The 26,526-nt window shown below is 40.1% G+C and overlaps 1 protein-coding gene and 1 long non-coding RNA gene across 3 annotated transcripts in view; both read right to left on the bottom strand.

Annotated features, from left to right (window-relative positions):
• The window catches only part of LOC110087220 (scavenger receptor cysteine-rich domain-containing protein DMBT1), a 32,553-nt gene extending 15,872 nt beyond the window's left edge, over positions 1-16,681 (bottom strand). Inside the window, exons 1-8 of the mRNA XM_072995442.2 lie at positions 13,348-16,681; positions 11,381-11,404; positions 9,776-9,793; positions 9,225-9,369; positions 6,623-6,801; positions 5,828-5,869; positions 2,563-2,604; positions 956-991 (exon numbers count right to left, since the gene is read on the bottom strand). Of these exons, the coding sequence (XP_072851543.2) occupies positions 956-991; positions 2,563-2,604; positions 5,828-5,869; positions 6,623-6,801; positions 9,225-9,369; positions 9,776-9,793; positions 11,381-11,404; positions 13,348-13,396 (535 nt within the window). The 5' untranslated portion in view covers positions 13,397-16,681. The remainder of the gene's footprint in view (positions 1-955; positions 992-2,562; positions 2,605-5,827; positions 5,870-6,622; positions 6,802-9,224; positions 9,370-9,775; positions 9,794-11,380; positions 11,405-13,347) is intronic.
• Positions 16,682-17,293: 612 nt separating this feature from the next.
• On the bottom strand, positions 17,294-25,214 carry LOC140705949 (uncharacterized). 2 transcript variants are annotated; one of them, XR_012085585.2, is made up of 4 exons: positions 25,089-25,214; positions 24,037-24,144; positions 18,019-18,089; positions 17,294-17,489 (listed from the first exon to the last, which is right to left on the bottom strand). It is a non-coding gene; the product is annotated as an uncharacterized LOC140705949 (long non-coding RNA). The 2 variants fall into 2 exon arrangements; XR_013543925.1 differs by lacking the exon at positions 25,089-25,214 and having other exon boundaries at positions 24,037-25,031.
• Positions 25,215-26,526: the final 1,312 nt, after the last annotated feature.

Raw genomic sequence — 26,526 nt, 5'->3', positions numbered from 1 at the left:
TTCCTTCTGCACCACCTTAAGAACATTTATAATAACTAATTTCAACCACAAAACCCTGCATTCTTATAAGAAAACATGCTTTCAGATAAACAGCCATTGTATTTTGACATACCTTAGACAAAATATGAACAATAGAAAAAGCAGAATATACTTTTGGAAGAAAACCTTGGTATCTTCATGTTATTTCTGCCTTTCTTACAAGGATGGAAGATCTACCTTGGATCAGGTCAAGGTCTATTTAGTTCAGATTTCGCTCTTATTACAGTATTAAGATACATATACTGTACAGTATGTTGGATAATATTTTATCAGAATGAAGCATAATATAATATGCTGTTTTCATATTTAAAGAAATAGTAAAATTATTGGAAACCATTGTATGTTTTGAATCCAAATAACATATTTTACATCCTTTATTTTTTGGAATTATACATGGCCTAAAACAGAAGGTTGCCATTTTTTGTTATGCTAACTCTTAAGTCACACATTTAATACAAAATTAGTAAACATGTAATCTCTGGCAGTGAGTAGAATTGTGACCAAAATAACTGCAGAACTAGTCCAGGAATCTCCAATCCTTAAATAAATACAGAGTGTTACTTTAGAGTAGGGTGATACCCCAGTTCTTTGCAAATATCATGGTCCTTAACTCTGGAAGGAATAATCATGTTTTATTGAATAAATGCATGACTTTATTAAGTCACCAATTTGTTTCTAAGCATATTCATTAATTAATAGGAGATTACCCATTCATTCATTCATTTAGTTGTGGAATGGAAAAACAGAGAGCAGCAAACACATTTTCCAGTTGATACAAACTTCTGTGTCAGAGAATTGTCATTGTATTTGATGTTGATATACATAATATCTGTCAATTCTCAACAAGGAAACCACTTGAAATGCCAATCATCAGCTTACTGAAATTTAAAAATAAAGATTTAGAATGGATACTCACTTTCTCCATTTGTTGTAGGTTCTGGTGTTGTAGTCGCTGTTAGGAAAATGAAAATCTGTCAGATTTTGTGGAATCTATAAATATCTTGGTAAGACCCATCAAGTAAAAATAAAAATATACTTCATGAACAAATTTTTTGTAATGTATTTATTTATTTCATTTTTATCCTACCTTTCTGCCCAATTCTCTTTCATTCAGTGTTTAATATATGATATGGAAAAGGTATTTTTGACAGCTCTCCTGAGAAAGATATCATTTATTTTACAAGAAAAAACAATTGATTGGAGTAGACTTACCACCAATAAATTTTGAAACCATAAGAAGCTTTAAAAAAATTGAAAGAAATCTGCAGGAATCAGGAGCCTTACTTTTGCTAAAGATTGTAAGAAGAGAAAAGTGTCTGGCACCAAGAATACCACTTGGAACTTTTCATGACCAGTTTTCAGAGATTTGTAAATGAAAAATTCAGTATGCAAAATGAGTTGTGACTTCAGTTTCTGCATCTCCAACTAAAACTTGTCAGTTTACTTGAAATTTATACTAAGTTGCATGTGCTAAGTTAAATTTGCCCTTCTACTCAGTTGTAATATGCTAAATACCTGTCTGCAGTACAGATTCTCCCAGAAGATTAATTGTATTTTACAAACTAGGTCTTAATACAGGTTTACAGCCACAGCTAACCTTTGAGCTATATCGCAAGACTAAGAGGTAAAAATCTGCAATAAACATAATTGTTTAAATCTTACACAGTAAATCTATATAATAACAAGAATAATAGCATTAAATGTCAGTGATAGGTGTGTTGACTGCTGAAAATTAATTTATCTACTTGTTATGAAAAGGTGTGGTAGTGATAGTAGTAGCAGTAGCTGTTGGGGGGAAAACATTTGTTGGATTTCATGGAATCCATAAATATTTAGGTGATATTCATGAGGCAAAATGAAAAACCAATTATATGAACAAAGAGAAATTGCCTCAGCCTGTGTGATTTACATGGCTAGACCCAAGCTTAGCTGCACTTAAACCCACTGAAATCAACAGTTCTACACAGGAGGAATGCAGAACAAGAAACAGAGGCAAGATAACAACACCACCAGCAACAATAACAATAATAACTTGAATTAATTGCCTTCAAGTTAATTTAGACTTATGGTGATCTGCTCCATGGTTTCCTTTATCCTATGACTAACGTAAGGTGGGAAAACGTGTTTAAAAGTATTAGGAAACAATGCTGTACATTGCAGTACAATGCAGTACAGATACAATACAGTAGCACTGAAAGAAAATGAAAGACAACTTATTGACATGAAATGAACTTTGTCCTGTATCCAACATTATCTAGGAAAGTGTGTTTAAATGGAACTACTAGGAAAGAATGATGGTTATATTTAAGTCTTAAATAACTGAATTCCATTACATTTCAATAGAATCTATCCATACTTGGACTGCATTCTTGAAGTTAATAAAAAAATAAATACCACATAAATTTTTAGTAAGGAGAGAACTAGCAAAAATGGTTATCCTGAATAAAACAACTTCAGTATCTCAAAAACTGTCATGACAAGGTGCAAAAAGAAAAGTGAAACATAAAAAAAGGAAAGACTTACTGGTGGGAGATTCAGGAGGACCCAATGTGCTCAATGGAACAGCTGGTAAGAAAACATTTATTTTATTGAAAACTTTTATTCTGATTCTGAGAAATAAATGTCTTTTAAGAATGTTTAACAATAATGATGACTCAAGGCACACACTTAACAATAATAACAATAACAATTTCAGAACTGCACTCATAGTGATAGGTAAAGATGACAGTTCTAGTGTTTGGGGAAGATCTCCTAGGAAGACGAAACCTGTTCAGGATATGGTAGGACTGGAAAATCTCTGGGCAGGATTTGGGACTAAAACTCAGAATGAATGACATGTACTGTAAAATTGTTCCCCCACTATATTCAAAATATACCTTTAAATAAAGGATGTTAAACCTTCTAAAGAGGTTTGTGCCTTTTTTATTTTAATGACAGAGTGATATCATATAGAGAGGAATGTAAGAAGCAAGACGGAATGGGAGATTTTCCTGCAGTCTGGTTTGATATGTCGAGATATGAACTAGGCCAGACCCTGTTTTTTTCTCAGATCAGACAAAACTGGGTGTGCTCAGAATGCTCTACCCTAAATGTCTTCATATGTAGCAAAATTTATTTCTTACAAGGAGAGGTAAATACTGACTGTGGCAAATTGCACGAGGAAACAATGGGGTAAGAGCAGAATGCAGGCAAGTCCCATCCCTCCTCTCATTATCCCATAACTTTGTTTAATATGTACAATAGATGTTTCATGCACATTAAAGAAGGATTGTTGCAGAAAGAAAAATGTAATGAAATCCCAAAATATGAAAGAAAGCAATGAGTACTCAGTTTCCACTTAGACACCAATCAAAATGTGGGATGTAAAAAAACACTGATTGCTCCATCAGGGCAGTTATATGTCAAGGAGAACTGGGATTTAAAGATATAGACAGACTTTGACCTCAATGTCAGCCACAGAAATGCTAATTCTTATTTTGATTCCTAGTCAGAGAGAAAATGGATCATTTCAGCATTTGTTTCAATACATTGGTTGCTAGTATGCAAATCTCAGCACTGGATATGTGGCAAGAACTATACAGTTGTAAAGAAATGGCATGAAACATAGCTGAAAGCCATGTAATCTCCAGAAAACAACTATATATTACAGATTGCTTTTAAAGGAACATGGGATCTATTAGTCTTCCAGAGGTTCACCTTCTTGACTTAGCAATTATATGTAAAAGTGAAGCTTATATTTAGGTCCAGAAGACGAATCACACACACACACACACACACACACACACACACACACACACACAAATGTGCAAACTATGGGTGGTGAAGTAAGGTCCTGCTATGTCTTTTGATAATCAACAAGGGGGGTCACCATATCCCCTCAGTTGTTCAGGTTTTCAAGGCTAAAGGTATTGCTCAAATGCTCTACGGGTGCCAGTTGTTTGCTTTATCTGACCTATGTCCTCTTGAAGTAGTGGAAACAAAATTTTTGAGATGTATTCTGACTGTACCCCCCTGTACACCTAATGTAGCCCTTCGTTTGGAGGCCGGCCTAATCGCCATAAGAGCATTTGCCAAAGTCCATATGTTTAATTTCTTGGTAAAGCTTCTCTTAAGAAGGTTTTGGACATGTGTCAATTTTTGACTCCTTTCAATCAGAATGGAAACTACAACTTACAAAAGAAATAAGGCAAATTGTTTTTTCCACCAACATTCTCTTGGCGATGGGGCATGTCAGTGCTAAAGCAGCACTCAAACAAAGAACCTGGGACATAGAACTTCAAGAGCATGTGAGCCAGTCAGGCAAATACAGTGTTGTTACTAATAATGTCTTTACGATATCTTCATATTTGACAAGCACAATGTCAACAAAGGCCAGAAGAGCCTTCACATTAGCGAGACTTAATGTTTTACCCTCTAAGCCAGTGGTGTCGAACTGTGGCCCTCCAGATGTTCTTGGCCTTCAACTCCCAGAAATCCTGGCCAGCAGAGGTGGTGGTGAAGGCTTCTGGGAGTTGAAGTCCAAGAACATCTGGAGGGCCACAGTTCGACACCACTGCTCTAAGCCCATGGAGGGAATATTTCAACATATACCTGTCTCGGATAGTCTGTGTCCCTGTAACAATGGCCAAGTGGAAACTGTAGGTCATGTCTTACTGTACTGTCTTTTGTGTAGAGATCTACGCACCAACTTCCGGAGCCCAATCATTCTCAGATATCCAGGGAGACCTGATGAATTTTACATCAAGCTACTTCTTTTCAATCAAGACTCCCTTATTACATGCTCTGCAGCAAACATTTGTGTAGCAGCAATAGCACAGCACTCCCTTATAGTCTCCTGAGTTCACAGGTTGACTGGTTTTAACATGGGTGGTTTATTGTTGAGCGTAGAGAAATGTTGTGGTCCCAACCGAAGGGAGGAAATCTTTACAAATCTTTACAAATATCTAGGAAGGACTCCCTATAACCCAAAGACCCTGTCCAAACCAGTTGGCCCTAGACGAGCCAATGGTTCAAAGGGTAGCTATAAAAATGCTGTATTTGATTCTTCCCATATTTTACAACCAGTAGACAATTATCTGTTGTACATTTTTTAAATTACATATCATATATTTAACTATATAATATGTTTTATGAACTGGCTGTACACTTTTTAAATTGCATTTTTTGTATTTTATTCACATAATATGTTTTATGAATTGGTTGTATATTTTTAAACTCCATTTTGTATATTTTAGCCATAAATATATTTTATGAGCTGGTTACCTGACCATAATAAATAAAATTAATAATTGATTCAACAAATGTTCTATTCTTATGGACAGGTGACCTATACTGTATAGTCTGGGCCAGAGAGGGAGACATTTCAGAGTTTCTTCCACTTGATTCCACCAGTGATCATAATTATCACCAACTGATTAAGTTCCTTAAATATTTCATACTGCAGTTCAGGCTGTGAAGTTCATTCTGAAAAATTCTGCATACTCAGAACTAGGATTTAGCACTCTGTTATGGAGGTAGGTCAGATGACTTTTACCAGATTCTTCAGTTTGTATGCTAAGACCAGTTATTTCTTGATGAAGAAAAAGGATAGCAAGAAAAATTAACATTTCCTGAACATTGCATTGTTAATTATGAGTTGACTAAAATCAAAATGAGGTAATGAGATGGTAAGTGCTCCAATGCTGGAAGCATTCAAAAGAAAATTGTGCAATCATCTGTCAGATCTGCTTTGATTTGGATTTCTGCATTGACAAGTGGATCAGACTGAAAATTACAAATGCAAACTTACCATGGGTTGTTGTGACAGGTGGCGTGGGGGGCACTGTAAAATCTGAGTAAAATAAGATAAACAATTTTTTTCCAAGTAGCCTTAAACTAAAAAGCAAAATAAATTGCAGGTGAATAGTTAACATTACACAAAAACAGTATAACCCCCTCCGCACCATATCATAGCTTAACAGACATTAGGGACTTCAGGGAGTTTAGTTTTATGATACATTTGTAATAAAAGTATCTAATTCCCTGAACTATGTACACAGAGGTGGCACACAGCCTGAGGAAGATGGATTCTCATAGAAAGATTGCTGTCTGTTGTTTGCTTGATGTTTTTAGTGGCCCAATAAAGGTGTCACCTACTTCTGCATTTGCATAGTTTTTTTAAATGTTGACAAGAAACAAAGGAGGCCTGGCTAGGATTTATTCCTGACAAACCAGGCTGGATTAGAACTCCTACATTACAATTCTGGCAGAGATCAAAACTAATATCACAATATTGGTACTCTAATTTATCCTAGAAGATGAAAAGTGAACAAAATATTAAACTATAGGAAGAATGAACATTTGAGTCCTGTGATTATTTATTTCTAGGCGGCTGTCTCTTCCAAATATGATATCTCACTATTTACCTAATCAATTAAGATTCATTCCCAATATATATCTTCCCCAGATATTTTCATTTGGTTTAGCTTGGAAAAATTACATGATCTAAAGCAGTGGACCCCAGCCCCCAGGATCTCCCCACCGCTCCCCCAGACTCCCTCCTGCATGCATGCACAGATGCCCCTTCCCATGTACTCATGATTACCTCCTGTCTCATAATAGGCAAAAAACCCTTGGCCTTCTTGGGAAGACTCTCTGTGCAACAAAACTGACATTGTGCCGGAAAATGCAATGAATGTCGAGTCAGAGCATATTCTTCCAATTTTTGCTGATGTGTGTATCTCTCCATCAAAGATTTCAATATATTCATGACTGCAGTCTAGTCTATGAAGATAAATTTGAATATTTATTACTTAGCACAGGTCAAAGACATAATTTCAAACAAACGTTTGGGTTTACCGAATTTTTCCATGTATAAAACAACACTTTTGTCTAAAATCTTTACACTAAAAATTGAGGATCATCTTATACATGGAAGTAAGCTAAGGAGAGAACAAAACAGCCCATACCTTGCCTCTGCAAAAAGGCTGCCTCTAGTCAGATTTAGCTTACGAGCCTTATGTAACTGATGTCAGCTGGTGATGTACAAACCAATTGAAACACACCTTGTTGGAGGCGGAGCTATAGACAGTGCTCAGTTTCAATAGGGATTCATTATGTCCTGGTGTTCTGAGCCCAGAGGCTGAATCCTCAAAGCTAAGTTAAGATGTCTTCATTTTGGGTTAGAAGAGTGGGGGTGGCTTATACATGGAGGCATCTTATACACAGAAAAAAAAATGCTAATTTCTTTCCATTTCAAAGTTTTGAAGCATCACATAATGATCCTACTCCCACCTTACAATAGTAAAAAGTAATTTATTAAAATTTCTCTCCTCTTCTAAAAAATTAACTGAATTATAACTTACATTCTAAGCCTCATAGCTTGTTTGTTCATTTGTTTGCTAGGTCATATTATCCTACAGAAACTCAAAACTCAAAGGCCTAAATCACATAGCTATTCCCATATAGATTTAGAGAAAACTCTTTGGGGGCTTGAATATGGCCCCTGGACTCAGGAAACAGATCATCCTTTATGCAAGACTGAATAGAAAAACAGAAGAATTTGGTGTTTATGTGTATCCTTCCTTCCAATGTCACTACTAAGCATGTTAGAAAATATACAGTATTGACTTCTTGTTACTATTATGAAGAAAAATATTTAAGAATGGTTGGAATTCAGAAAGTCTCATGGTAGGATTACAATGGTTAGGACATGAGTTCTGTGTTGGCATCTCTTTGCTTTCCTAACAAGGCAATGGAGTCATTAGTGAAAAAGCTGGATGTGATCTGATCCATTATGAGAAATCAGAGCTAATATCCTAACTCTGGGTTGTCATATTGGCTGGTTTGACCTGGATTCTGGGACCATTGGTCTGGATTCCCCTTGTGATTCCTAGAAGCCATTCCATTCCCCTCCCAATCCTTTCCTGCCCCACTTCCATAAATCGCAAAGGGCCACTGTTTAGTCTCAGATTTGTCCCTGAAAGCTCGGGAAAGAAGGCATTGTTGGCCAGGCTCCCTTAGCCAGCAGGAGTAGCTACATCTATAGCTTAATGAAGGCAGTTGTCTCAGGAAGAGGAGACAGGAAATGAGGAAACGGCCACATCTCCATCTTTGCAGGAGCCCTGTCTCTCCAGAGAGCTCCCACTGATCACACAAGTCTCGAGAGCCAACTGTTCCTGAATGCCTGATTCTGAGGAGCTGCCTCAGACAATAGGGAGGGTGACAGCTCGCTCTCCTCTTTCTTCTTCAGGAGGGGAGAAGGGAATGTCATTGTGTTCTTTCATTCTGCTGGTTTGCAAATGGAGCCTCTCTCATCTCTTTTGGACTGACCACACGCTTTCCTGATAGGCACATGGGCATAAGCTCTGCCAGGTGGTGGACTCAGCTGTTGCTTCATCACCTTCTGTTACCACATTATCCTATTCTATGCTTCTTGCTGCCATGACAGGAGGGGAAGTCGTACTTCGCTTCAGACTTCAAGCAATACAAGAAACTAGTACTGTGTTTGAACTGCAAATACCTTTATTTCTTCAGCAATTCTGCAAGTATTACAGATTCAAAGTTGTGAGGTATTAGTATTTGTGTATGCTTTGCAAAAACTGTAAGGGAGTAGAACTGAGCTGAAAATTAGCAGAAAACTCCTAAGAGCAAAAATGGCTCAGCAGGGGAATAAACTGCCTTTGGAAAAGAGAGGCTCTCCATCACCGAAGGCATTCAGGAAGAAGCTGGATAGCCTTTTCTCAAGGACACACCCTGCATTGTGGATTTGCCACAGAATAATTAAATGGACTGAATGAAGTTCTGTTTGACCAACTGAAAATCGACTTAATTTAATCATTCTGCTCCAACTATTTGACTAAATCTGGATCCAACAGTGTGATCACATCACTGCTCTACTCAAAGTTTTGAACATGAATATCAAACAACCTTTTCAAATATATTTCCCAATGATGCATATTAATAATGCCTATAGACCAAAAACAAGAAAGATAAAAGATGAAATAGCTGAGAATCCAGAGAAGAAAAAGGAAAAGTATGTAGGAAGCAAATGATAGAAAAACAGAATAATGAAAAGAGGGAAGGAAATAATTTGGAAATAGAAGCAGATCAAAAGGATCTCCCATTTTATGTCAAATCTTTTAAAAATGCAAACTAGATGTTGGGCACAGAAAACAATAAATGGCATTCCACTGAAGAATACTTACTCCACATAATCAATGCTTATCTTTATAGAAAGATTATTACTGGGCTGGATTTTCCAAAGACACTCCAAGATTTTTCTGTCTCCATCATAATATGTACCAGTAAATGAGCCCTCTGGATCTGAGAAAGTCTGGCCACAGCTATAGGCTTCAGGGAAAAAATGTTTAAATATTATTAATGTATTTAAAAAGAAACAAACAGATCCAGATAGCAATCTTCCTTTTTCTTTTTTCATCCTGATCAAAAGGCTGATTCTCATAAGCACAGGGCTGCTGTGTGTCTCAAAGTGTTCATTCAGTCGTCTCCTGCAGTCAATTTTTTATGATATGGTTCCTCCTCCTTTTTTGCAGTTTGTCTGATTGACCAGTAATGTGTGACATTGTGTGAAAGCCATGGTAGCCATGGGATGAAAGGAAGACATCTTTAACTACTCAAATTCCTGCATGTAACATCTTCCAGTGGGAAAGGCTTTCGGTTGTACTCGAGGTGTAGCTTGTGCAACAGGATTAACAACTTCCTATAATTTTTATGGAGGAGAAAGGATGGTACTTACCAGACACAGAAGGAACATCTTCAGCAGAATTCAGTAATAAAAAGAATAAAGAAAAGAAGGGGAGAAAGCTTGTTAGGGAAATCTTGAAATATTGTAGCAAATGCAGTTTCACTGAAGTCTGCTCTAGAAAGTTAACCTACAGAGAGTGTCAAACATATCCAGATAGCAATCTTCCTTTATCATCATGATCAAAAGGCTGATTCTCATGAGCACAGGATTGCTGTGTGTCTCAACATCTTCATTCAGTCATCTCCTGCAGCCAATTTTTTATGACTTGCAAACAGTTCACTAGCTCTGGGCAGATGACTGGTTCACCACAAGCAAAGGGCTGCCACAAGCAGAAAACAACAACAACATTAGCCACTAGCCCAGTGAATACAGACTTAATTTTGAGGCTAGATACAGGTCGAGGAGATCCTTATCATTTGCATCAGATGGATAGCTTAACTGCAGAGACTATATTAAAAGCTTTATGAGACAACTCCCATAAGCCCTAGCCAACACAGCCAATGGTGAGTGATGATGCCACACCATATGTTTTCTGTCCTTTCTTTATTTGAGCACCAAGGCATGGATAAAATCTGCTATTTTTTTCATTTTGTCCCTGCTTATGCTACCTGCTGTTTGAGGATGAAATGAATCTCATCAATGCTGAAGGAGCTATACAGAAGGGAATGTACACAGAAGGGAGTGTGTAGGATGGCAGACTTCTGTGAAAAGGAATCCTATGATGAAGAACCTGCACTTCTAGAAAATGAAGTGAAAGCTGCTTTGAAAGCATAAGGAAGAAATAAATCACTTGGGGTAGATGAAATACAGTAATAGAATTATTTCAAGCCACACAGACTAGATTTGTCAAAATTCTAACAAGACATGACTGAGGTTCAAGCTGGACTCCAAAAAAGAAAAGGCACTCAGGATCAGATTGCAAATGTCCACTGGCTACAGGAGCACACCAAAGAACTTCAGAGGAAGATCAGTCTATGCTTTATAGAGCACAATAAAGCCTTGGGATCAAGAGAATCTATGGATTGTACTGAAAGAAACGAGTGTGTTTCAATTTCTTTATTGCAATGCAGAAACTAGTTTTTGTCAAAATTTACTGCATCTTAAAAGCATCTTACAATAATCACATTTTTTCAACCATGTTCAAGGAGCAAACCTACCATTTGTAGATGTTCTTATTAAATCGTGTGGTGATAATTCTACTTATGCCTACAATAATAACTATTTTCATTTTACAATAAAACAAGAAGCTTTATTTGTGATACTTTGCAGCCCCTTTTCAAAGGATGTTAAAACATCCACCATAGCTATTTCTTAGACACCTTTTTTCTGAAAAGACTCAGTGTGTGTCACACTAATCAAATATATAAAGATAACAACAACAAAAAACCCACAACAAACTAGACACAAACACTGAATAACTCATAGTCATAGGTATAGTTGATTGACACTATGAGAATATTTTAAAATTAAGAATTCACATCGCGCACACAACTATGAGTAGCCAAGCATTTTGTTTTCCAAATGCTTGAAGTTTTCTCTTTAAAAAAAAAAAAAAAACTATTGATCTAAATACATTAATTAAAAAATTATAATTACCACTTTGTCCTCTTGTTGTATAAGCTGCAAGGAGAAAAATTTAAAGAAGACATTATAAAACTTTTAAAAATGATTTAACATTTTTTATATTTACAAAATCAGTTTAAAAACACTGAACTGTCCTAAGAACAGTATTTAATAATGTTTAACTAATTGGACAATGCAGTATTTCACAGCCATCATTCTTCTGTTTTATTTCCTTCACCTTACTAGGTGCCGGAAATCCAATAGCAATGAAACAAGCCACCATCTTGCCACCTAACCCCAGTGTGCTTCAGGTTGCACAGCCCCTCTGGATTGCTATGGGGCCAAACATGGTTTGTGGAAGGCAGTCAATATATTCCAGTGTACATTCTCAGCACATGTATTCTCTTACTAATAACCTTTTCAATAGAGCCATCATCTGAGTCGATGTAAAGAATCCCCCCTCCCCATTCCAAAAGATGGAGCAACAATAACTAATGAAGTGACAAACTTCAATAGATACAATTGGACTTGATCTATGAAAGCTCACACTAAAATAAAACTGTTGGTCATCGATGTGCCACACTTTGATCTCTTTTCTTTCTGTTTGTTTTTGCTTTGACTGTTATACAAACTACAAAGGAACTGTGTGGATATAATTTAACATTCTGAAAGGCTTACTTTAAGTCTCAGAATCAAACAATATGAGATACTCTGCCTGTATTTAGAAGTGGAGTTGCCTGAAATGGTAAAAGTCGACTTTCTGTCCCAGCATAAGCTTTTCTCATCTCTTCATCCTCCAAATTAGTGTACTTGGTTTTGTGACGGATCATGAGAAAGTAAAAAATCCATTACCACAGAACAATTCTGCCATCTGTTTCTAAAGATGAGCTGAAAATTATGTGTAGTTGACTGTGCATATAGTTTGTAAGACTGATGTCCAGAAAAAACTCTGAAACCATAATGGCAGCTCAGATAAAAACCAATTTCAGTACAAATAGTTGCTATTTATTGAATATAGGAGAGGGGAAATGACTGGTTCATCTTCCAGAGCTGCTGGACTGGGGTAGCTACTTAGAATTTATTTTCAAATTTGTTTTATTGATTTTGCTGTGTGGGGACTCATTTCCACAATTCCACCACCATGGTCCAAGCACTTAAGCTTTAAACCACAGAGCTTTAAGTCAACAGACCTAAACAAATAATTTCATCTGAAAATGTGTACTCAACCTCTTAATGACCTCTTATGCCAAAAACCATTTTCAGGGTTCTAGTGAAGGGGATTGCATACGTTCCGTCACAAACCTTTCCCAATATGGCATCTAATTGACCATCCAATAATTCTCCTCTCACACATGGTTACAAACTAAATGCAGTAATTAATATTCTAGCAAGGACTTACATCTCTATCAGCAAAAGTCAATCATTACTTAACCCCAGCAAACAAATTAGTAATGACTAGCTTTCGATAGAATTCAAGTCTGATCCATTCCATGTTTAATCAGATACAAGTTCTGCAGTATTCAGTAGGAATTCTATAGTATTCTGTAGTATTCAGTATATTTTCCTCTGTATAAGGATGCCTAAGATTTCTGCTTCTCTAGGTATGCAGGCAATTCATTATCTAAAGACCAAATTTACAGGCCACCTGGCCAGTTTTCAGCAATATTGATTCAATTCTTAGTTTTGCATCTAGCAAATGTTACAGTAAAATGTTTAAACATTTCAATTATTAAAATCTTCATCCTTCAGCTATGTCAGGGATGGACAACTTGAGACTCACCAGATGCTGTGAGGCAGTACTCCCATTAGTCCTCACTCACTGAATATTTTGACCAGGACTTTTGGGAACTGTGGACTATAAACATCTGGAAGGGCACAAATTGCACATGCCTGAGCCATTGAAGTTTCCACTTTAACCGAAATGTGTACGTGATCTCTTATATGTTATAGAGAAAAACAGAAGAGAACAAATATATCTCAATCCACTATCAACATATTACCTGTAGCAAAAAGTAGCACCCAAAGGAAGATCACAGTGCGGTCCATCATGGGTTAGGAGGATCCCAGGAGAGGAAGTGACCTTCAGACTGGAGATGCCTGAACATATATAGAGTAGCAAGGTCTGAAATTTGATCTTCCCTTTTTCGTCAGTTCATGATAAAAGGAAGTTCTCTGGAAAGATATTTTTATATGCCAAACAATACTTGGTATAGTATGCCAACAGTGATGCCTATCAATGCTCTTTTCCTTATCTTTGGATTTGTTTTTGTACTTCTATAAACAGTCTTCAGCATGAAGCTTAAGCTTATCATTTTTCTCTTTCAATGAGATGTTCTCCAGAAGGAAGTGGGACAAAATAATTGTTAGAAGTGACAGCAAATGAACCGCCAACACCTTCCTCCACTCCTCTGTCTTTACAGAAGCATTTGAGGGAAAGCTATGACAGAACGCAACATGGTACTATGCTTGGCAAGTGGCAACAATTTACAGGGACAGTTCTATAAGAAATGTTTCTTTCCATTTTGCTTTCTAGCACAGGACCACTATGAATATTTTGGGGTTCCCTAGATTTTTGGTTTCTTGAATTCACCCACACATCTCTATAGCAAGAGGTTTCTGAAATTTTAAGGAAGTTTCACAAATATTTTGTCACAGTCTATGGGAGCCCACAGTTGAAATGAAGACAATTCCACTTAGGGGAAGCATTGGCTTTCCAGATGCTTTGTACTACATATCCCATGAGTGCATACTATCAGCCATATTGGGTGAGGCTAATGAGAATTATAGGCCAAAAAATCTCTAATGTTGAACATCAGAACTTCATTTTATCCCCAATGTTATGGTAGTGCTATTGTAACAGTGGTGACTTTTCTTCTTGCAATAAGCCAAGAGGTGTGATTTTTATTTCAGAAAATCATTTATTATTTTAGCTAGCAGTAAAGAAAATCTGAAAAAACAAGGATGTATGCATAGTTACATAAATGAGTAATTTAACTTGGTATTTCTTTGACACTACTTTCTCAGGGTATATCCTAAAAGGAACATGGTTGTTCTATATGATAAATTTATTCTTTACTCAGAAGGTGGATGGGTTCATTGCTTTATGGGTTTATGATACTATTTGCGAAAGGTAGGAATGTACAATAATGTGAAAAAGAAAGTACATTCTCTTTGAATTCTATGGTTTTATATATCAGGACATAATAAAAATAATCTGGTCTTTAGCAGGTCTGAAAATTAAGTACATGCAAACTCAGATGAACAATACATGACATATTAAATATTTGATTTCTGAAACAATGGTCAAATTCCATAATCCACTGGGAAATACACTGAGCTTTGCTATACTATAAATCAGTGGTTTCCAACTTTCCAACCTCGAATCCCCAGACATTCTTACACTGCAGCTTCCAGACGCCCTTGCCAGCACAGCTAGTAGTGAAGACTTTTGGGGGTTGTAGTCCAAGAACATCTGGGGAACCAAGGTTGGGAAGCACTGCTATAGAGCATAAGAAAATACATTGGCTATAAATGTATATAGTTGCAAATTCTAATATATATGGTTATGTTTGAAGTTTCATTGAAGAGGGATCTCCTTGTAAGTCCTGTGGGACTAATTGCTTTAGCCCAGTGATTCCCCTAAGGAAAGAGTCTGTGGTTTCAGTATAGAAAGACAGACACTGGGGCTGTTCTCTTAGGGAAAATGGGGCATAACACACACACACACACACACACACACACACACACACACACACCCCTCATGAACTCTCAGATTTTCCACATTCAACTCATTTATGTCTGCCGCTCTTCAGTCAGCATGCATGTGAATGCTTGCCTTCCTGGTTTTATGTGTGAGAGAAGATGTACGTGCCAATGTAGATACATGTATGAATGTACATATATGTGTGAATTTTGCTCCAATTCTCCCTGGCACCCTGCCTCAACCCACCAGTGCCTTCTTCTGTACCTTCAGCTATACCTGTTATCATGGGGAGAATATGAGAGGTAGAGAGCTGCTACTCTCTAAAGAGCACACATGTAGGCCCTAATTGTCTTTATCTAGATAACAGACTTCAACTTTTAAGTGCTACCATTTCTGTCTCTTGCTCTCCACTTAGACCTATATTCCATGTTAAGACTTAAGACAAGGTTCTGAAATCAGTAACCATCTGAATTCTACCTTTCAAAATGCAGAGAATGTGTGAACATTTTGTCAATAAGTTTCTGCAATTGTGTACGGAACCCAAGAAATACATGTATATGGAATATCAGGCTCGAGTGAGATTTATTTCAATTGTTGCTCCTTTGTTGTCTGTGTATTTTTTTAAAAAACAATGCAAATTCCTAGAAAATTTCTCATTGGATTTGAAATATGCATGCAAACAATAGGCCCATAGATCGCTCGAGTGTGGTACACCATGATTCCAATGAGTTTTAAACATGAAGCTGCTCAGAGTACTTCTCATTTAAACAGAAGATGGCCACAATTTTTATTTTATTTTGGTTTTTTCCTCTAGCATGTCAGGAACATAGAAGTTGCAAAGCATGGAATGGTAGTAAGATGGCAAGGGAGAGGACTAATTTTAATTGTATGTTACACAGCTGAATATAATTGCGGAGGGGAGGGTTATAAGATCATGAAGTCCAGGATTGCTGTGCATATCCATTGAACTTTCATTGCAATTAATAAAATACAACAGTGTATGGATGATGAAGAAATAAAATGAAGGAACAAGAAAAGGCAGAGTAAACCTAGAGCCAGGTACTAACAGTTATGGAGAAGACAGCGCCTTCCTGACAAAGTAAGGCAAGAGTGGAAATCTTGTACAAGGAATGAATGAATACATAAAGATGGGGTTGTATGGAGGTCAAGGAGGTTTCAAGACTTTAGTAACTTAAATGTCAAATACTGAAGGGGAACCACTCAAGCAAAGCTCAAAACAGCCTAGTAGTTATCAACAATTTTCATTTAGAAAAAAAAGAGAGAAGAAATAAAAATGAATTGCATTTGTAAACAAGCAATATTTGTAAGAGAATTCCACAGACATGTATTTATCACAGCTACACTGAGAGTCAGCCAAAGCAGGATTTCACATTAACATTTATTCCTTACTAATCTAGTTGAATAACTGTCTTATACAACTCTGTATATGTTCCATTTATTTTATTGTTATGTGTGTATAAAAGCAAAATCTAAATAAATCATAGGAATGTGGCTCACAATTATTGAGCGAGAGCATTCAGTACAGAAAATCTGCTTGTCAAACACAAAATTCTCAATCTAGACAACAGTTAGTTGCATCCACATCCAAAGAAATACATGAGTTTAATCGTATTAATACATGAGTTTAATCTTCCTGGGCTCCATGATCACTGCAGATGGAGACAGCAGCCCTGAAATTAAAAGACGCCTTCTTCTTGGGAGGAAAGCGATGACAAATCTTGACAGCATCTTGAAAAGCAGAGACATCACCTTGCCAACAAAAGTCCGAATAGTCAAAGCTATGGTTTTTCCTGTCGTGATGTATGGAAGTGAGAGCTGGACCATAAAGAAAGCAGACCGCCGAAGAATTGATGCCTTTGAATTGTGGTGCTGGAGGAGGCTCTTGAGAATCCCCTGGACTGCAAAGAGAACAAACCTATCAATTCTAAAGGAAATCAACCCTGAGTGCTCACTGGAAGGACAGATCCTGAAGCTGAGGCTCCAGTACTTTGGCCATCTCATGAGAAGAAAAGAGTCCTTGGAAAAAACCTTGATGTTAGGAAGGTGTGATGGCAAGAGGAGAAGGGGACGACCGAGGATGAGATGGCTGGACAGTGTCTGCGAAGCAACCAACATGAACCTGACACAACTCCGGGAGGCAGTAGAAGACAGGAGGGCCTGGCGTGCTCTGGTCCATGGGGTCACGAAGAGTCGGACACGACTAAACGACTAAACACAATCGTATTAAAACCCATGTGCTGGATTCTCTCCCAAAAGGTTTAAGCTTTCACATAATCTCATATGGAAGTGGTCTTCTCCATTTGTTTTTCAAAATAAAATCTGCATGGGTCACAACAGTGGCCAGGTTGGCAGCTGCAGCTATGTATGCTACCTGGGAGTCATGCGTTTCCATATTTTCTTGTAGTTTTTGTTCTGCCTCTGCAATTCAATAAAAAGAAAATGGGTGACACGTAATCTATGAGAGCTGTGATTGAAATGTGTGATACCAGCCCCTACAAGTCACTGGGGCATTAACTTCCATCACATCAATTTTTTTTTTTACTTATATACCGCCCCATAGCGCTACAAGCACTCTCCGGGTGGTTTACAATTTAGTTATGCAGGCTACACATTGCCCCCCCCCCAGCAAACTGGGTACTCATTTTACCGACCTCGGAAGGATGGAAGGCTGAGTCAACCTTGAGCCGGCTACCTGGGATTTGAACCCCAGGTCGTGAGCACAGTTTTAGCTGCAGTACAGCGTTTTAACCACTGCGCCACGAGGCACATAACTCTCCAAGTAGTACTACTGTCCCTCTCTCAGCCCTTGTGTATTCCATACTACCTGAGGATAATGTTTGCAGCAACAAATAGAAGCGGCAGTGAGCCAAGGGATGGCTGAGAAACAGGAATGACTACAGACCTTGATCTATGTTCATATTCTGTAGAGCAGAGCATAAGCTGTTACCTTTGTAGAGAAAAGACGACACAGCTTTGCTGGACTTGATGAGCTATAGGGTCCCTTTCAACTCTGCAATTCTAAGATTAGGAGAAGGAAGAGGCATGAAATGGAGGACGTTACACTGAGCAGAGCCATAGTCAGGCACAGGAAAAGATGGCACTTTTCCCATTCTTTGCATAGAAGCAGTGATGGCTTTTGACCAGGCCAGTGGGGCAGCCCAGCAGAATCTTGGGGTGAGGTGCCTCCAACCTCTTGGTTCACAAACCATCCACAGATAGAAACTGACAGAACAAGTAACAGGATCATAGAAACTGTCCACTACCCTACTAATATTCTTCGAAGAATTGATGAATTGATCCGTTGATTCATCTGCATTTTAAATGCCTATAACATTGGCCCCCGATGACCTAGAGACAACAAATTTGCAGAAAAGCTTCATTGGATGCTTTTCTACAATTTCTGAAAGTTTGGTGAACATTAGATCACAGACCCCAAGTTATTCACCCACAAATTGGGTCCCCCAGGAGAGTTTATGACACGGCACAGAAGCCCATGAGGAAGTTATATTTAGCCCCAGCAGAATGAGAGGTCCCTTTGGCAGAGGCATGCACAAGGCATCAAGTTTGTCCTCAGCTCAACATAACACCCCCTTTACGGATTGTTGCCTTGTCGTGGTGAAGGGGCTTGAGTAATTCAGAGAAACTATGGGCTATGCTGTGCAGGGATACCCAAGAAAGCAGATTCTTGCCTTCTTTGGGAACATCACATTTGCCTGCATAGTTTAGTTTGCCCCAGGAGGCAACTGAGGTTGTACAACAACAACAGCAACAACAGATGAATAGGGTGGTTCTACTAACGTAACAGTGGTTATTAGCTTCTCGAGCAGAAGATCAAATCCATGCAACGGGGTGAGCTGACCTCCCATAGTTTGTTCTAGGTTCTGCCTACCTGAGGCAGTAGGCAGCTGGAATGAACAGCCAGGAATTAGGAATGAAACCCGAGTGGACTTTGGAGCACTAATGTATCCCTTTGAATAAACAGGTAGGCAGGCAGGCAGGAAACAAAGAACTTTGCCCGGTGAGGCAACTTTGCCCAGTAGTCAAGATATGGAAGGCTCTTGGTCTGATTCTTGGCACAGAATCAGCAGCAGGCAAGCCCAAGGCAGCTGTAGAGGAATGCAGGATTTGGGGCCAACATGGCCCAAGGAGGCTGGAATTGATGCCTGGTGAGGTGAGGGAGACGCCCGCACACGTTGCACATAGCAGCAACATAGACTGTGGTACTGCGGGTTAAACTGCTGAGCCACTGGGCTTGTCCATCAGAAGATCAGCACTGCAGTTTGCATCCATGCAACAGGGTGAGCTATGTCCCGTTGCTTTTCACCCAGCTTCTGCCAGCCTTCTGGGGGAGGATTTATTTTGTGAGGAAGCTGTAATGTCTTTTACTAATCAATGAGGTAGTTCCCATGTGAAATTATTATTCTACACATAGAAAGAGGAGAACAATAACAGCGGACAATAATTGTGGGAACTAAAATCTCACTGTAATCAAAGTCTACATCTCTCTGTAACTATTCATGTAGGACAGGGTGCTCCATTTATCACAGAAGGAACTGATGTTGAAAGCAGGACTGTACATTCAGGGATTTTAGTGTGCATCTTAATTTTGTCTTGCATATAGGATGAGGGCCACAATATGGACCATTTTGAATGGTTACACTCAGAGTAACCTACAGCTTCTCCAGCAATATATTTTGACAAAAAGCTCACCTTCTTCTAATTTGCAAGTCTTAAGCCAAAAGAGGTCCCATCGAAGCAAAGACTAATCTCCTTTGAATGTAATTTTATGTATGTAAGCTGCCCCGAGTAGACTTTGTCTAGGGGGGGGGGCGGAGTATAAATCAAATAAAAGTAAAAAAAGTAAAAGTAAAAATAAGAAGATTATTTAAAATTAATTTTTCACAAGCTCATATAAAATATGTAACAGTGATTTGCAAAATAAGAGTAAGAAAAAGAGATAGCAAGAACACTTTTTTAAAAAATAAATCTTAGCAATATAAGGGAAAAAAGAAAGCAGCACATTCTTCAAAGGCTTTTTCTTGCCTATGGCATTGTACATCATCCAGGAAAATGCTGCCAGAGCCTTGACCAAGATAGCCACCTATTGCAACTTTGGTGGTTTCTTTATAGCCAAGCTGTAGAAAACTTGAGCATCGTATAAGTGCCAAGCATCATCACAGACTGTTGCCCAGCTCTCATTGAAGTAGACCTCAACTCTGCCCTGGCACATGTTCTCACCATCAACCAGTCTTAGGGGCAAAGCACTTGCTGATATTCCTAATAGTGAAGGCTCTGCATGCAGAGTAAAGATCCCATAGTCCCTACAGTTCTTAAAATTCTTGCTCCTTTAGCAATGTTTATGAAAACAAATGTTTTTAATGGTTGTACGGTGTCCTTGAATATATTTGTGGGAAAGTGACTTACAGTGGTGCCCCGCATAGCGACGATAATCCGTTCCGGAAAAATCGTCGCTATCCGGATTCGTCGCTATGTGGGGCAAAAAAGCCCAAAGGAATGCATTAAAACGCATTTAATGTGTTCTTATGGGCTTAAAAACTCACCTTATGCGAGAATCTTCCATAGGGGCAGCCATTCTCGGTGCCTCTAAAGTGAGGCAACACAGCAGGTGGCCACTTTGGAACCGCCAATCAGCTGTGTGAAAATGGGGCCTTTGGGAGGAGCGCGGGGGAGGGCTCCCCCGTGGTCCTCGCAAAGCCCCAGCCAGCATTTTCCCCCAGCTGACTGGTGGTGGGGAACACTTGGGCCTTGCCCTGCCTCCCGGCTCTCCCCCAGCTACCCCCTCACCCCCGTCACCGGCACCAGGAGGAGGGACGCCGGAAACACTCGGGCCTAGCCCTGACTCCTGGCTCTCTCCCAGCCACCCCCTCACCGCCACCACTGCCGGGAGGAGGGCCTCCGGGAACACCCGGGCCTTGCCCTGCCTCACGGCTCTCCCCCAGCCACCCCCTCAACCCCGTTGCCACCGCCGTTGCCGGGAGGAGGGCTGCCGGGAACACCCGGGCCTTGCCCTGCCTCCCGGCTCTCCCCTAGCCACCCCCTCACCTCCGTCGCCGGTGCCAGGAGGAGGGACGTCGGGAACACCCGGGCCTAGCCCTGCCTCCTGGCTCTCTCCCAGCCACCCCCTCACCGCCGCCACTGCTGGGAGGAGGGCCTCCGGGAACACCCGGGCCTTGCCCTGCCTCACGGCTCTCCCCCAGCCACCCCCTCACCCCCGTTGCCACCGCCGTTGCCGGGAGGAGGGCCGCCGAGAACACCCAGGCCTTGCCCTGCCTCCCGGCTCTCCCCCAGCCACCCCCTCACCTCCGTCGTCGGTGCCAGGAGGAGGGACACCGGGAACACCTGGGCCTAGCCCTGCCTCCTGGCTCTCTACCAGCCACCCCCTCACCGCCACCACTGCTGGGAGGAGAGCCTCTTGGAACACCCAGGCCTTGCCCTGCCCCACGGCTCTCCCCCAGCTACCCCCTCACCCCCGTTGCCACCGCCGTTGCCGGGAGGAGGGCCGCCGGGAACACCTGGGCCTAGCCCTGCTTCCTGGCTCTCCCCCAGCCACCCCCTCACTGCTGACACTGCCGGGAGGAGGGCCTCCGGGAACACCCGGGCCTTGCCCTGCCTCACGGCTCTCCCCCAGCCACCCCCTCACCCCCGTTGCCACCGCCGTTGCCGGGAGGAGGGCCGCCGGGAACACCCGGGCCTTGCCCTGCCTCCTGGCTCTCTCCCAGCCACCCCCTCACCGCCGCCACTGCTGGGAGGAGGGCCTCCGGGAACACCCGGGCCTTGCCCTGCCTCACGGCTCTCCCCCAGCCACCCCCTCACCCCCATCGCCACTGCCACTGCTGGGAGGAGGGCCGCCGGGAACACCTGGTCCTTCCGAAGCCCCCGCCGGTCAGCTGGGGGAAAATGCCAGCTGGGGCTTTGCGAGGACCGCAGGGGAGGGCTCCCCCACGGTCCTTCTGAAGCCCCCACCGGTCAGCTGGGGGAAAATGGGGCCTATGGGGAAAAATCGCATAGGGAACATCGCAATGCTATCGCACAAACGATCGCAAAAAACATCGTTATGCAGATTCGTCGTTTAACGGGGCTACCCGTTAAGCGAGGCACCACTGTATATTCAAGACATTTGGATTCAACTTTACTTTTTCTCATTCTTCCTTCAGCAGTAATAACCCATGTGGCCTGCTGAGGCAGGACAACAAACAGGCAAAGTTCATGTCACATTACCAACTTGTCTGATCATCTATGAAAGATAGCTTAGAAAGCTACCATAGTTTTCTAGAAATCTTTGTCTGGAACACTGAGTCCTGGAATCACAGCCTCGAGAGACTACACAATTTTGGGCTTTATGTGGATGTTACAACTCCATGACAATGATGCCCATCATTTCATCGGGCAATCTCTGCAATGTAGCAGTCTGAATTAGTCCACATGCCACCACACTAAAAAAAAGAGGTGTCAATCTGCCTGGAAAACGAAGGTATGCATCTGCACAAGAGTCACTTTGCACATTAGAAAATTATAGGTACACCAAATTATACTGGCCTTCACTTCCTGAGCCATAGATTTAGAGAGTAAAAGCTATCCCTCCCCTTCGCATATGCCACTGAATGTACTGCAGCACTGGAAGAACTATAGCTCTGTTCATGTGAAGAGCTCCAGTTCTAATACTGTGCGCAGGCACTGTGCTAGTTGTACTTTTGGGCTGCTTCACATCACAGTTACAGCAAATGCACCATATACGGTACTAGCTGGTGACAATGCACAAAAATGCTGCATGGCTCAGTGTGGAGCCAGAGGCTGGGAGTTCCTCCGAGTGCCTCCCAGGAGATGAGCCAACCTGTCTAGCCTTGGGCAAGCTGCACAGTCCCTCCAGCACTGCCAGAAGAAGGGAATAATGAAGCACCCCTGAGCACTCCGTATGTAGGAAACTCTGGTATAATAATATAATAATATAATAATATAATTTATTGTCATTGTAAGTATATACACAGTATACCATACAACGAAATTCACAGACACCCAGAGACCAGACTCATGCACACACATAACATTCCCCAAACACTCCCCACCCACTAGAAATCCCCCACTAAAAATACAAACATCTACACCTCAGGCCAAGTAACACAGTCCAACTAATTATTCACTACTGGTGGTATGGGCTTCTATGAGTTGGAATTGGCTCCATGACATGTAATTAATTAATTACTCATGTCGTGTGTTACATTGTTCACAGAAACCATGTGGTGATTTGCTAATCATGTCTCTGTGTATGTGTGTGTGTGTGTGTGTGCATGGGTGTGCGCCATATTAAAGATTGGTGTCTCATAACAATATAACCTTACAGTATTAAGAATTAAAAATACTGTATAAAAGTATACATATACTGAAAACAATTAAAGCCTGGTCAAGATTAAGAACAATTTTAAAAATATTTAATTCTTTAAAAGAGACCAAATTTCATGAATGGAGTGTTCCCTAGACCATATTGCTTAAAAGCCTGCCTGAAGGTCTTTGTTTCATGACAGAAGGACAAGAGGGAGGGAGCCAACCTGGCTTCCTGAGGCAGTATATTCCAAACCCTGGGTGCAGTCCCTGAGAAGGCCCTCATAGGAAAACTGCTCCCTTGCTGAGCATATTAACATTCTTGCTTTTAATTTAGATTAGCAGGAATACATTTAAAAAAGGAGAAAGGTGTAGTCAACTTGTAAGTTTAGAGTACAGACCTAACATTTATGGGATTCCATAACTAGATATGCCGTGATTTTCACTTTTGCTCAGTTCTTTCAATAAAATAATTGAGTTAAAATGTGCTGCTAGTTGAGTTAAGATAAAGCACCTTGTCAGAGGCATAACTAGTTGTCTCTAGGTCTTCAGCAGCTCTGTGGGATTTGTGTGGCAATGCAGTTCCTTTATTTGATTGCTGTGTGAGTGATATTGGATCTTTATGTACCTTGATAAGTCATAAGTGGGACTCCAGTTGTAGATGTTATTTCATTCTTGTTTGCTATGAGGGTGGTTTCAAACTCTTCAACATTTGGTGTTGTATAATTACTGGAAACTGTAGACAAAAAAGTTAAAAAATTATATCGAGTCTCATAAAGGTATGCTCCAAAGAGTAAACTTTTGGCCTGCACCTGTTCACACAGAGAGAATTCTGAGACAGGTTCTTAATGGAATAATAAAAGAAACTCATTTCCTCTGACGTGGCTCACGGTATGGGATGAGGAGGTCACTCACCTCCAAATTTCAGGGGAGTGCACCTGCCCCATTCATGAAACATCTCTGGTTTCCATTTCCTTGAGTGACAAAAACTGGACACAGGCAAAAAGGTATTGTTCAGCTATAATTGTAACAAACATTTTTGGGTTATTGATTTCTTTTCATAACTTTTCATATAAGTGTACAAGGGATTAATTAATATGTGGTATTGAACCAAAGTTTCCTGATGTTAATGAGCAAAAAACAACTTTGGGCTTGTTTAATACTCTCTTCTCTTTCCTGTAACTGGAAAGACTTTTCTGCCTCTGTTTGTGCTTAACCACACATTGTCATGTTGTCAAGACATACTGCAATTAATTTTAAGCTAGCTACATTTAAATCATAGTTAACCATGGTTAGTTTCAAACAAACTACTTTCAAATCACAGTTAACTATGGTTAGATTCAAAGAAGCCAACTTCAGGGCATATTAATTGATGCTGGCTTGTTTAGAACTTACCACAGATCAGACAAACCACAATTGAGGGTTGGCACAACACAACAAATTATGATTAAGCAAAAATTGAAGCTAAAGTTTCTCAAATAAAAGATAAGTATGCTACTAACCCATCCTTATGTCATTTCAAATATGCTTTTGGCCAAAGTAGGAAAAATGCACTTTCAGCCATGGCCAATAGTGATGCTGACTGCAGAATTCTGTATTTTGAAATTTAAATCAGCAACTTCTCCAGTCATGGTAGAGGATTCTTGGGTAGGTATAGAGGTCATGAAAGATGTACTGTACCTGTTTCTGGACCTATCAAGGAGGCTAGCTGGGAGGAAATGATAGCCACAGAGAGTTCACCAATATAACCCATTGATAAACCAATATAATTTCACAATATAACTGTGAAATTTTCCTTGACTTCTGTAAATGAAGTAACAGTGGTTTCTGTTCCTGAGATGGTTGCCTTAAGACTATGAATAATGTTACTGCAAGAGCTGACTTGGCAGTGTTCTTGACAGGTTTCCTTGACCATTGATAACAGAATGTCTATGTTTATACTGTCTACAGTGTGTCAATATAGATTTTAATGGCATTTGGCAGAGGAGAATATTTCCTGGTAAGTAGAACAGTATTTGTATATTTTTCAGTTTTCAAGGGAAGCAATCATATTGATTTGATTCAAGGAAATATAATCAAAAGGGGAGGGGGTGGAAGCCACAAGCCCTGCTCAGCAAACATTTGTGCAAGTTATGCAAACCCTTGTTCAAGAGTTGATGGAGTGAAATTCTAACAGTAGTCCCCACACTTTCTTTCCCTTCATGCTCTTCTTTGCTACAAGGTGCACAATGATCCGTCCTTGAATGTAAGGTGCTTTTAGCTTCACAAATGCAACCAAGGTTGGTTTGAAATTTAGGAAGCAAGCGCTGCATAGAACACAAATGTGGCACTTTTCGCCAATAACACAATGGCCTGTTATGCAAGCAGAAGGGGCAACAACAAGAGTCCAGCAGCCCTTTTTTTAAATAATTCTTTGTGTAACTTAATTTGACTTCATGGTGCTTTTTTCAACATTGTCTACTATCTGACTGTATTGCAGCTGACTATAAAATCATCACTTTTCCTAAGTATCTTCTTGCTATCTTTTTTAATCTTTATTTTCTGACGTGCTTTTATTAGATGTAGAGATGGGACTGGAGTAGATGTTTCTGTGTTGTTCAATCCTATTGGGAGAGGAAGTACAGAATTTGTGAGAAGCAAACAAAAAAGAAGTATAAATCATTCAAGCTAGAATGACATCTTGATGACAACCCCAATCAAATTGTATTGCTTGTGCATCTGAAAAGGACCCACTCTCTGGGAACTCCAGCATATGTTAATTTAGAAAAAGAAATTATTTCTGTTTTTGTGAAGATTCTCATTCATCCAGGTGAGATTATCTGGAAGTTGAGTCATGGCAACTGGACTTCTTATTATTTCATAAATGCAGTGGACCCAAATATCAGGTTCACCAGAGAAGACACCAAAGACAACCAGTTGGCTTTTCTGGACTGTGCAGTCATCATAAGAGCAAATGGCAGCTTAGGAATAGAAATCTACAGAAAACCTACACACACTTATCAATACGTGCAGTTTTCCTCTCATCGCCCATTGCAGCACAAACTAGGGGTCATCAGGACATTAAACCATAGAGCAAGAAACATCCCCACCTCCACAGAAGCCAAGAAGAAGGAAGACG

Source organism: Pogona vitticeps, chromosome 3 (assembly GCF_051106095.1).
Source record: "Pogona vitticeps strain Pit_001003342236 chromosome 3, PviZW2.1, whole genome shotgun sequence".
Classification (NCBI taxonomy): domain Eukaryota; kingdom Metazoa; phylum Chordata; class Lepidosauria; order Squamata; family Agamidae; genus Pogona; species Pogona vitticeps.
This window is presented reverse-complemented; position numbering and strand designations above follow the sequence as displayed.